The following is a 13,204-nucleotide window of genomic DNA, read 5'->3' as shown; positions in this document are numbered from 1 at the left end:
TGTGGCTTTTAAGGAACTTCATTTCATTTGAGCCATCTGATTTGTGGACACAGAAAGGTCCACTGTTTTATTGGAGGGTCCATAGCAACGTCCTCTCTTCTGTTCCTGATGTTGGTAAAATGGTTTAGTTACCCAGATGTTTACCATTTCTGTGCCTTTTCATTCATGAAATTCCAAGATTGTAGTGCCATTTCTCTTTTATCTAAAAAATTTCCTTTAGCATTTCTTCTATAGCAGGTCTGCAAGAGATGAGTTCTTTGTCTTCATTAAGGCACACACTTACTTTGCCCTCATATCTGAAAGGATATTTTTGCTGGATATAAGATTCTGAAGTTCACAGCTATTTTTTTCCAGCACTTAAAGGTTTTGATGCACTATCTTTGGCTTTTATGATGTCTGAAGAGAAGTCCACAGTCATTCAAATTGTTGTCCCCTTATACAAGATGCATCCTTTATCAGTCAGATCTCAAAGTTTTCAATCTTTGGTTTCAAGTTAATTGATTTGATATGCGTAGGCTCCGTTTTTTGTTTGTTTTTATCCTGTTCGGTGTTTGTTATGCTTCTTGAATCTGTAAATTTATGTCTTTCACCTGTTTTTTTGCAATTATTTCTTCAAATATTTTTTCCATAACAATCTCCTCCTCTTCTCCTTCTGGTACTTTAGTGACATGAATTTTAGGCTTTTTGAAACTGTTGCACAGGTCCCTGAGACTTTAGTATACTTCTTTTCAATCTTTTTTTCTCAGTATTTCAGATTAGGTAGTTTCTACTGAGTCATCTTCAAGTTTACTGACTTTCCTCTACAATTTCCATTCGCCTAGTGGCCCATGCAGTGAATATTTTTTAAAAATTTAAGATATATTCTTTCCATTCTAAAATTTGCATTTGATTCTTTTCTTATAGCTTCTATTTCTCTGCTAATATCTATCTTTTCACTCATTTCAGGAGTGTTTACCTCATGAAACATGGTTATATTATTGCTTTAAAATCTTCAATAATTCTACCATCTGAGTCCTGTTAGGGTTGGAATCTGTTTTCTCCTTTCATAACTAATCACATTTCCCTGGTTCTTTATATTGTAAGTAATTTAAAAATTATATCCTGGACATTTTGAATCCAACATTGAGACTGTGGGTCCTGTTAAAAATCTGTGGAAAATGTTGAGTTCTATTGTTTTATCAGGCAACCTACCCAGTAAGGTTCAGATTGCACATACTGCCTCATTGTGTGGGTGTTGGTTCCAGTGCTGGTTCAGTGTTCAAGGCCTTTGCTACACTACGTAGACTTGCCCAGCGCATGCCTTACTCAGGCACTTGGACAGTGTTTGTGATGTAATTTGGTCCCCACCACCTTCGCCAAGTTTCTGTGGGCCTGCTCCATGCATATGCAGCTCAGGAGTAAGCCAGAGTTCATGCCTTCCTTTCTCTAGCTTCCTGTTCTCCACGAACTCCTTCTCATTCTCTGGATAACACAGTTTCCTCTTCCCAGTTCCTCTGGTGGCCAGAAAGATAAGTTTCCCTCAGAGTTTTTAGTCTCCTAACCTGTTGTGAGTTCTGAGCGACTAAGAACAAAGAAAAAAATAAAAAGGGATTCCCTCCATACTCTCCACATAACACTATATCCTCTTCCAAGTTCCACTGGTTAAGGAGACAGGATTCCTCTTGGGGTTTTAGTTGGTTCTGTAGCTGCTGGGACTGGTGCTGACCTTGGACAGACCTAAGAAAGGGGGAAAAACAAACCAACCAGGGATGGTCCCCTTGAGTTTATAAGGGCTCCTTTCTCAGTCTTCTGCCTAGAGTACTTTCTGCTGTCTGCACCTGCTATCAGCTCCAGAAAGCAGGCCAAAAGACAAAGGAGAAGGAAAAAAACTGTGACTCTCACCCCCTTTTGGGGTCATTATTCAAGTTTTGACTTCATTCCCACACCCACCTTCTAATGGTTACTTTTCAGAATCCTTATGTAGCTGCTTTTCGTATTCTACCTAGAGTTTTCAGTTATAATAAATTAAAAGTAATAAGCCGTAGTGGGCTAACTTTATCTTCGCTGGTTCTGGAAGTCATTTATTTTAATGTAGTATAATTGATAAATTTTATCTTTATGGTTTGTACTTGTGTCTTCTTTGTTTTCAATAAACTGTTTCCTCCAAAGGCTATACTGGGTTGGTCAAAAAGCTCCTTCAGTTTTTAAAGTAAAAATAAAAGACACATTTTTCACTTTCACCAAGAAGCTTACTGAACAATGTTATTCACCCTTTTGTTCCATTACCTTCTGCCATTTTTCTGGCAACTTCATAATTCCATCTTCCCAAAACTTTTTATCATTTTGAGCAAAGAACTATACCAGGTGCCTCTCACAGTCTTCCAGGGAATGGAAAGTTTTTCCATTAAGAGAATTTTGTAAAGACCAAAATAAATGGAAATCCAGACATGCAGTGTCTGGTGAATATGGCGGATGAATCAGAACTTCCCAGCCAAGTTGTAACAGTTTTTACCCGGTCATCAAAGAAACATGCGGTCTTGCATTATCCTGATGGAAGATTGTGTTCTGTTGACTAATTCTGGATGCTTTTTGTTGAGTGCCACTTTCAGTTGATCTAATTGGGAGCAGTATTGTTGGAATTAATCATTTGGTTTTTCCAGAAGGAGCTCATCATAGAGGACTCCCTTCCAATCCCACCACATACACAACATCACCTTCTTTGGATGAAGATCAGCCTTTGGTGTAGTTGGTGGTAGTTCATTTCGCTTGCCCCGTGACCGCTTCCGTTCCACACTGTTGTACAGTATCCACTTTTCACTGCCCGTCACAACTTGTTTTAAAAACAGAACATTCTCATTATGTTTCAGTAGAGAATTGCATGCAGAAACACCATCAAGGTTTTTTTCGTTTAACTTACGTGGGACCCAAACATCAAAGCAATTCACACAACCAAGCTATCAACTTCAACTTGTCTACCAGGCGGTGGTGCATCATCCAGTGAGAAATCTTCAGCATGGAACTTTGCAAACCACTTCTGACACACTCGATCAGTCACAGCACCTTCTCCATACATTGCACATATTTCTTTTTTGTGTGTTTCAGCTGCTTTTTGACTTTTTTTTTCAATTAATCAATTTATTTTTATTTATTGGTTGCATTGCATCTTCATTGCTGCATGCAGGCTTTCTGTAGTTGCGGTGAGTGGGGGCTGCTCTTCATTGCAGTGTGCGGGCTTCTCACTGTGGTGGATTCTCTTGTTGCAGGGTACAGGCTCTAGGCACGCAGACTTCAGTAGTTGTGTCACTCTGGCTCAGTAGTTGTGGCTCACGGGCTCTAGAGCACAGGCTCAGCAGCTGTGGTGCACAAGCATAGTTGCTAAGCCAGCATGTGGAATCTTCCTGGACCAGGGACCGAACCCGTGTCCCACGCATTGGCAGGGGGTTTCTTAACCACTATGCTACCAGGGAAGTCCTCACAAATTCTTTTCAACTTTTCAATTCAGCTTTTAATATTGCATCTCCTGCTGGTGTTGGAGGGCTGCCTGCAGAGGTGGGGGGCAGCTGTGGCTCACTGCGGGGACAAGGACACTGGCAGCAGGGGTTCCAGGAAGCGCTCATTGGCGTGAGCCCTCCCAAAGCGACCTTTCTTGAAATAATAAAGCATAATATGCTGAAAATGTTGCTTCTTTTCTTCCATCTTCAATATTAAAATGGCTACACATAAATTCACGAATTTTAATAAGTTTAGAAATGCATGTTGATATGCCATCTGTCACAATACAATCTAACAAAATCTTTTCAAACGAAGTTAAAAACAACTAAGCACTATTAGAGCCATTTTTATGGAAAAAACTGAACAAACTTTTCTGGCCAGTCTAACAGAACTATACTCCTATATTTTCTTCTGAAAGTTTTAGTTTTAACATTTAAGAATGAATTTTATGTCAAGTGCAAGACAGGGATCGCACATCAATGGTCAAATGTTGTAGCATCAATTATAAAGTATCTCCTTTTGATCTGGCACGCTATACATTTATTATATACCAAGCTTCCATATATGTGTGGTCCTACTTTTAGATACTTTACTCAGTTTTACCAGTTTGCATACCCAGTGATGAATGCATTCTGTCCAACTACCACAACTTTATCTCGAAGGGTAAGTACTCCCACTTTGTTTTTATTCAAAATCATCATGGTTCTTCTGGACCCTTCCCTCTTCTTTGTGAATTTTAGAATTAGCTTGCCAAGTTCCCCAGAAAGCCCTACTGGGATTTGGACTGAATTTTAAATTGATAAGATTAATTAGGGAACAATAAACATTTCCATCTTCCCATTCATGAAAATGGTGTGTGTGTCTTTTTTCCCCATTTCTGTAGGCCTTATGTATTTCAATGTAATTTAAAATTTTACTTCTTGGTACTTTATGATTTGTTCTTTTTAAAGCGTTTTTTAAAAAAGTTTTACTTTAAAAAAAAATCTATTTATTTATTGGCTGCATTGGGTCTTCGTTGCTGTGTGTGGGCTTTTCTCTAGTTGTGGCGAGCAGGGGCTACTCCTCCTTCGGTGCACGGCCTTCTCATTATGGTGGCTTCTCTTGTTGCAAAGCATGGGCTCTAGGCACACAAGCTTCAGTAGTTGTGGCTCACAGGCTCTAGAGCTCAGGCTCAGTTGTTGTGGTGCACAGGCTTAGTTGCTCCTCGGCATGTGGGATCTTCCCAGACCAGGGATTGAACCCAAGTTCCCTGCAATGGCAGGTGGATTCTTAACCACTGTGCCACCAGGGAAGTCCCAAAAGTTTTACTTTCAAACTACTTTTGGCTATAGTACAGAAAAGCAATTTATTTTTATAATTAATGAACTTTCCTTTCTCTCATTTTGTTGCACTGACCACCACCAATAAAATACTGGCAATAAACATAAGTTTAAAGAAAATGATTTTAAGGTTTCACCATTAATTACGTTGTTTGCTTTAGGATTTTAGTATTGGGTTGGCCAAAAGGTTCATCTGTTTTTTTCCAGAAGATGGCTCTAGTAGCACTTAGTTGTCTTTAACTTCATTCAAAACAACTTAACAAATTGATTATGACAGCTGTCATATCAACATGCATTTAAAAAAAGGCATCACTGGGGCGGGGAGGGTGGGGGGGACTCGAGGGGGGGGAGTCAAGGAAGGGAGGGAATATGGGGATATGTGTATAAAAACAGATGATTGAACTTGGTGTACCCCCCCCCCAAAAAAAAAAAGGCATCAAAATTGGTGACTTTTTGTGTAGCCATTTTAATATTGCAGGTGGGAGAAAAAAACATTATCAGCATATTATGCTTTATTATTTTAAGAAAGGTAAAAAATCAACTGAAACACAGAAAAAGATTTGTGCAGTGTACAGAGAAGGTGCTGTGACTGATCAAATGGGTCAGAAGTGGTTTGCGAAGTTCCGTGCTAGAGATTTCTCGCTGGACCGTGCCCCACAGTTGGGTAGACCAGTGAAGTCGACAGCAATCAAACTGAGACATTAATTGAGAAGAATCACTGTTTTACCGCTTGGGAGATAGCCGACATACTCAAAATATTCAAATCAAGTGCTGAAAATCATCTGCACCAGCTTGGTTGTGTGAATTGCTTTGATGCTTGGGTCCCACTTAAGTTAAACGAAAAAAACCTTGATGGTGTTTCTGCATGCAATTCTCTACTGAAACATAATGAGAACGTTCTGTTTTTAAAACAAATTGTGACGGGCAGTGAAAAGTGGATACTGTACAACAGTGTGGAACGGAAGCGGTCACGGGGCAAGCGAAATGAACTACCACCAACTACACCAAAGGCTGATCTTCATCCAAAGAAGGTGATGTTGTGTATGTGGTGGGATTGGAAGGGAGTCCTCTATGATGAGCTCCTTCTGGAAAAACCAAATGATTAATTCCAACAATACTGCTCCCAATTAGATCAACTGAAAGTGGCACTCAACAAAAAGCATCCAGAATTAGTCAACAGAACACAATCTTCCATCAGGATAATGCAAGACCGCATGTTTCTTTGATGACCGGGTAAAAACTGTTACAACTTGGCTGGGAAGTTCTGATTCATCCGCCATATTCACCAGACACTGCATGTCTGGATTTCCATTTATTTTGGTCTTTACAAAATTCTCTTAATGGAAAAACTTTCCATTCCCTGGAAGACTGTGAGAGGCACCTGGTATAGTTCTTTGCTCAAAATGATAAAAAGTTTTGGGAAGATGGAATTATGAAGTTGCCAGAAAAATGGCAGAAGGTAATGGAACAAAAGGGTGAATACGTTGTTCAGTAAACTTCTTGGTGAAAATGAAAAATGTGTCTTTTATTTTTACTTAAAAAACCGAAGGTGCTTTTTGGCCCACTGAATACATATTCTTCATTGTGCTGAAGATACATCCTATGTTGGGATTACTGAGAGATTTTCGTTTATCAATAGGTTTTAAATTTTATTGAATATTTTTTGCATCTATTGCTACATCTGGATTTTCTCGTTTGAAGTGTCAATATGGTAAACTACATCATTTGATTTTCTCATATTAAACTGTCCAAGAATTTCTAAGATAAGCCCATCTTTGGTCATGATTTCTAAAAAAAAAAATTGTCAGGTTTAGTTTGTTACTGCTTAGTCTTTTGGGTCTTTTGCCCCCTCCTTCATTTCATTTCATAAATGAAATGCTCTAAAATTCTCTCACTCAAGGACTTCCCTGGTGGTCCAGTGGGGGCCCGGGTTTGATCCGTGGCTGGGGAACTAGATCCCGCATGCATGCCGCAACTGAGTCCGCATGCCACAAGCAAAAGATCCTGCGTGCCACAATGAAGATCCTGCATGCCACAACTAAGACTTGGCACAGCCAAATAAATAAATAAATAAATAAATAAATAAATAAATAAATAAATAAATAAATATTTTAAAAAATTCTCCCATGCTATTTATTTAGTTTTGACAAAACAGGCTGTGGACAGTTCTTTCTTCAGTTTTCTAAAAGTTTTTATAACATGTCCCTTGAGTCTTTGGTAAAAATCTAATTTGGCCAGTTTTTCTGTTAACAAATTTCAAGTACAAAATCAATTTCATCAATTTGGTAGGACTGTATTTAGGTTTTCTATTTCTTTAATTTTGATAAATTTTATATATATGTAAATGTGTATATATATACACATACATTATATATTTCAGGAAAAGCACTCTGATTATGGAAAATTCCAAACATGCAAAAGCAGACAAAATACTATCATAAACCCATTTCCCATCCCCAACTTTAGCTTTATCTATACCTCTCCCCACCTCTGCCTCTCATGTATTATTTTGAGACAAATTCCAGAGACAACATTTCACATGTAAATAGTTCCAAATGTATTGTTAAAGATGACTTTAAAAAATAACCTCATACTATCACACCAAACAAATGAATACTTTCTTAATATCAAATACCAGTGTTCAGACTTCTAGTTGTCTCTTAATGCTCTTCCCCTGACTGCTTTTTTAGTTTGTTTGAATCCAGACAAACTCATTTGACTTACACTTTTTAATCTGCAGGTTCCCCTGCTGGTTTTCTTTTTCCCTTTGTAATTTATTCATTGAGGAAATACTCAGTTTGTTTTTTCTTTTGTTCAGCAGGTCTTCTTCATAGTTTGTCTTAAATGGTTTTCAATCTCAGCTGTAGTTGATTTATGACCTTTTCCACTTCTAATATTATTTATATCTCTTTTCCTAGATCAATCTTGCCAGAGGTATGTGTTTAAATTTTTTTAACAAAAGGCCAGCTTTTGGTTTTGTTGACTCTTTTTGTAAATTTTTAATTTCATTTCTGCTCTTTTATTATTACCCTTTCTTTGGATATTTTCGTCATTCTTTTAGCTTCTTGAGTTGAATTTTAGCTCATTAAGTTTAAATCTTTTTCTTCTAAAAGAAGCATTTATGACCATAAATTCTCTAAAGTACTTTTAGCTGTATTTCACAAGTTTTGATATGTAGTATTTTCACTATTGCTAAGTTTAAAATAAATGTGTTCAAATTTCCACCCTGATTTCTTCTGTGACCTATCAATTATGAGGTGGTATCTTATTAAATTTCTAAACATATATGGGTTTTTAAAAAATTGAAGTTCACTAAATTTAAAATGTGTTAATTTCTGCTGTACAGCAAACTGATTCAGTTATACATGTATATACACACATTTAAAACCTACTTTCCATTGTGGTTCATCTCAGGACACTGAGTGTAGTTCCCTGTGCTATACAGTAGGACTTTACCCATTGTTGTTTACCCATTCTATATTTAATAGTTTGCATCTGCTAACCCCCATCTTCCACTCCATCCCTCCCCTCCCCTCCCTCCCCCTTGGCAACCACAAGTCTGTTCTCTATGTCTGTGAGTCTGTTTCTGTTTTGTAGATAGGTTCACTTGTGCCATACTTTAGATTCCACATAAGTGATATTATATGATATTTGTCTTCCTCTTTCTGACTTACTCCACTTGGTATGATAATCTCTAGTTCCATTCATGTTGCTGCAAATGGCATTCTTTCGTTCTTTTTTATGGCTGAGTAGTATTCCATTGTATATATGTACCACATCTTCTTCATCCATTCATCTGTCGATGGACCCCATTTAGGTTGTTTCCATGTCTTGGCTATTGTAAACAGTGCTGCTATGAACACAGGAGTGCATGCATCTTTCTGCACTACAGTTTTGCCCAGATATATGCCCAGGAGTGGGGCTGCTGGATCATATGGTAATTCTATTTTCAGTTTTTTGAGGAACCGCCATACTGTTTCCCATAGTGGCTGTACCAACTTACATTGCCATCAACAGTGTAGGAGGGTTTCATTTCCTCCACACCCTCTTCAGTATTTACTTGTAGACTTTCTGATGGCCGTTCTGACCAGTGTGAGGTGGTACCTCATTGTAGTTTTGACGTGCATTTCTCTAGTAATTAGCAATGTTGAGCATCTTTTCATGTGCCTATTGGCCACCTGCATTTTTTCTCTGGAGAAATGTCTACTTAGGTCTTCTGTCCATTTTTTGATTGGGTTTTTTTTTGTTGAGTTGTATGAGCTATTTGTATACTTTGGAAATTAAGCCCTTGCTGGTTGCATCATTTACAAATATTTTCTCCCATTCTGTAAATTCTTTTCATTTTGTTTATGGCTTCCTTTGTTGTGCAAAAGCTTGTAAGTTTGATTAGGTCCTGTTTGTTTTTGTTTTTATTTCTATTGCCTTGGGAGACTAACCTAAGAAAACACTGGTATGATTTATGTCAGAGAATATTTTGCCTGTGATCTCTTCTAGGAGTTTCATGGTGTCATGTCTTATGTTTAGGTCTTTAAGCCCTTTTGAGTTTATTTTTTGTACGTATGGTGTGAGGGTGTGTTCTAACTTCATTGATTTACATGCAGCTGTCCAACTTTCCTAGCACCATATGGGTTTTAAGTTATCTTTTGGTTGCTGGTTCCTAATTTAATTGCATTTTTGTCAGAGGAGGCTCTGCATGATACCAAGGACTGGTATGTATGTCAGACTTCCTTTTTCCACCCAGCGTATGGATCAGTTTCCATAAATGTTTCATGCATGCTTGTAGAAAATGCAAATTCTCCGGATGTTGGGAGTCAAGATACCACGTTCCATTAGGCATACTGTGTTGTTTACAACTTCTAAGTCTTGACCATTTTTTTTTGCATGCTTGATTAATTACTGAGAGGTAGAAAAAAGTACACACTATAATTGTAGATTCGTCAGCTTTCCTTGGCAACTGTAAATTCACGTTTTGTACGTTTTGAGGCTATATTAATACATAAAATTTAAAATATATCTTCTGAGACTTCCCTGGTGGTCCAGTGGTTATGAATCCACCTTCCAATGCAGGGAACGTGGGTTCAACCCCTGCTTGCTTGGGGAACTAAGAACCCATTTGCTGTGGGGCAACTAAGCCTGTGCATTGCAACAACTGAGCCTGCACGCTCTGGGAGCCCATGTGCCACAACTAGAGAGAAGCCCGCACACCACAACGAAACATCCTGCTCACCGCAACGAAAGATCCCACATGCTGCAACTAAGATCTGACACAGTCCAATAAATAAATAAGCTTAAAAAAAAACCCAAAATACACACACACACACACACACACACACACACACACACACACATCTTCCTTGTGAACCAGTGACCATTTTGATTTCAATTTTAATAGCTATATCAGCTCTTTTGGTATTTGTCTGCTATTTCTTTCCTGTTTTTTTATTTTCAAAATTTCCTGCAGTTAACCTAAAACAAGAGATAGTTGGATTTTAACCATAGCCCTTGGTCCAATTATTATTTTTGCCCCAAAATACCTTAATTTTGCCCTCATTCTTGAATGACGGATTAGCTGGACATGGAATTTTCAGATTTTAGATTGTCAGTTTTTGTTTTTACTTAGCACTTTGAAAACGTTATTCTATTGTTTTCTGGCTTCTATTTTGGTATTGATTATTCTGTTGTTATTCTTTGTAGGCAAGCTCTCTTTTCTCTCTAGTTGTTTTGAAGATATTCTTGTTGTCTGTGGTACCCACTGTAACTGTGTGTTGATTAAAACATTTTTATTTCTTGTTTGGGGAGTTACTTCATGTCAATGCCTTTTGTCATTTCTTGAAATTTTCTTACTAAATTGCCACTGTCCCCATTTCTCAAGCTACTTTCTGGGTAATTTTCTCAAATCTATCTTTCAATACTATACTTTTCACTTGAGGAAGGTCTATTGGTTATTTTTAAAGTGTGCTTGGTACTTTTCTTTCTCATTTTTTGGATTACTACTTGTAGGACATTTAAAACACTTCAGTTCTTGAGGATCTAAGAAACCTCTTGAGTTATGCCTGCTCATTTACTCATGGTTGGTCGTTCACCCGTGTGTGTGTTGTAATTTTGGGTTGTAAGCATACCTTCAGCAGTGTTTTAGCTATGGCAATTCTGTAGCGTCCACAGTTATTTTGTATTTATCTTTGCCAGGTGTCTCAGAGGTTTAATAAGGCCAGGACCATTCTGTTCATTTCAGGGGCTAAGTGGTTCCTAGGCTCAGCATGGAATATAAATTCACACCCCAAACTCTAATAAAGATAAGTTTGTAAGTGTGAACTGTCAGGGGAAACCTCAGCCTCACCCCCATCCTGAGACTGAGCCCAGAAAAATAAACTTGTTACCAATTTGCACTAGTGGAAGAGTTTTTCTAATCTACCATTTCACAGCAATCATCTCCCTTTGAGGGTTCCAGCTCTATGTGAGGGACTTCTCAAAAGCCATGTGAATCCTAGGCTTTTTATTGCTGTCTCAGTGTGGGTAATACCAAGCTCCTGGCTTGTCTACCCCTGAGTAGTCATAGGTTACCAAAATCAGCAAGGGCCATCTGTACCATCAATTTCAGTTTTCAGTTTTTATTGCTCTGATTTATAGTTCTTTCATTTCTAGTTCGTAAGAATTATCGCCTTTTCAGGAGCTTATCAATGCTTTTAAAAGGATGTCTGTTCTATTTTATCCAATATTTCTAGGTGTTATAATAGGCAGGTTTTCAGGTTATCTATTCGATCATATTACCAGCAAATTTAAATTTGATTTTCACAATTCTTTAAAGGTTTGTTCTCCTACCCGCACTCTTTCTTTTCTCCTTTTACATATATACACAATAAACATAGTTTTTACTGTTACTATTCCTAGAAGTACAAATTAAAAGCAAAAAGCAGAAGCAGTTAGCAACCAGTCTCAATCTGTCAGAGTTATTTAAAAACATCCTTCCCTGTGGTACTTTCCAATAAAAACTCTACATGATTAGCAGAAGACAGCATGGTAAGAACACAGAACTAAGATAATATATTTGTAATTTGTTTCTGACACTGTTATAACCAACTCCAAGACCTCTGACAATACACTTTAGCCTCTTATGGCCTATTTTACCTCCTCATAAAGGTCTTTATGAATCCATGATCACACTGATCAATACTTGAACTCTACAATTAGGAATACACAGATTTTAAGAATTTTAAAATTCTTAAAATATTAATGTATGTGTGATATTCCTGAAGTTTATATTGTACTTTATTTAATTACAACAATGCTGAGATGTTAGGAGATGTTCAGTAATGTGACTGAAATAAAAATTTTTTAAAGTTGGTTTAATAAGGTCAGTTTAAATAATCAGTAAGTATCTGCATGAACCAACATAATACATTATACAAATCACATCTTACTATGTTCTTCTCAGAAGTGACTGCATACTTAATACTACCTTAGCTTTTGGAGTAGCTTTAATCGTCCATATGCAATCAACTGCTTGGCCGGGTTTTGTTTTCTCCTCTTGTTCTACCTGACTAGAACGCACTATTCCGTCAGCTCCTGACAGCTCAAACTGGCAATCTAGAAAGAACAGATGAATGATGTTCAAAGGAAAATAAGACTGATCAAAGATGCCATGAGGAAAAAGACGTAGTATACTAAACCTGGGATGGGATTTAAAATACCTCCTAGGTAAGTAAAGTCTGGATCTGCAACAGAGAAAAGAAGAAAGTCATTGGCATTGAGATATTTTAGAGCTACCTTAAGGCTTAATGTCTTATGTCTAATGCTACATTTAATAACAAAGCAAGAAAAAGCTTTCACTGGTATAAACTATAGACCACTGTTGATTTATGAGCATATTCAGGTGCCCACTTATAGGATTGATATTTTTATAATGATAATGTTTATACTTCTGATCCCATTATGAATAGCTTAATTATGCTACCTGAAAACTCACAACTCTGTCAATTGCAGTAGCTAGTCCACTGACGATGAATGAGTAAACAAAATGCAGTATATATAACACAATGGAATATTATCCAGTCTTAAAAAGGAATGAAATTCTGACACACACTACAACATGGATGAGTCTTAAAACATTATGCTACATATGCGGAATCTAGAAAAATGGTGCAGATCAACTGGTCTGCAAGGCAGAAAGAGAGACACAGATGTAGAGAACAAACATATGGACACCAAGGGGGCAAAGCAGGGGGTGGGGGGGTTGGCATGTGATGAATTGGGAGATTGGGATTGCCACATATACATTACTAATAAGACAAAAAATCAGATTCTACACTTTAAATATATGCAGTCTATCATATGTCAAAAAAAAAAAATACCCCCCCCCCCCACCCCCAAAAGCAAAAACATTATGCTAAGTAAAATAAGCCAGACAGTTAAGGACA

At 37.5% G+C, this 13,204-nt stretch overlaps 1 protein-coding gene across 4 annotated transcripts in view; it reads right to left on the bottom strand.

The window, feature by feature from the left end:
* Window positions 1-13,204, bottom strand: part of NETO2 (neuropilin and tolloid like 2) — a 73,274-nt gene that overhangs the window by 39,076 nt on the left and 20,994 nt on the right. For 3 of the 4 annotated variants that reach the window (XM_057712651.1, XM_057712654.1, XM_057712653.1), the window contains 2 exons: window positions 12,458-12,502; window positions 12,247-12,374 (listed from right to left, as the gene is read on the bottom strand). In XM_057712651.1, the coding sequence (XP_057568634.1) occupies window positions 12,247-12,374; window positions 12,458-12,502 (173 nt within the window). The remainder of the gene's footprint in view (window positions 1-12,246; window positions 12,375-12,457; window positions 12,503-13,204) is intronic. The other variant, XM_057712652.1, reaches the window with a different exon arrangement.

Source organism: Hippopotamus amphibius, chromosome 16, assembly GCF_030028045.1.
Source record: "Hippopotamus amphibius kiboko isolate mHipAmp2 chromosome 16, mHipAmp2.hap2, whole genome shotgun sequence".
NCBI lineage: Eukaryota > Metazoa > Chordata > Mammalia > Artiodactyla > Hippopotamidae > Hippopotamus > Hippopotamus amphibius.
The sequence above is the reverse complement of the archived record's forward strand: the minus strand, read 5'-3'. Positions and strand labels throughout refer to the sequence as shown.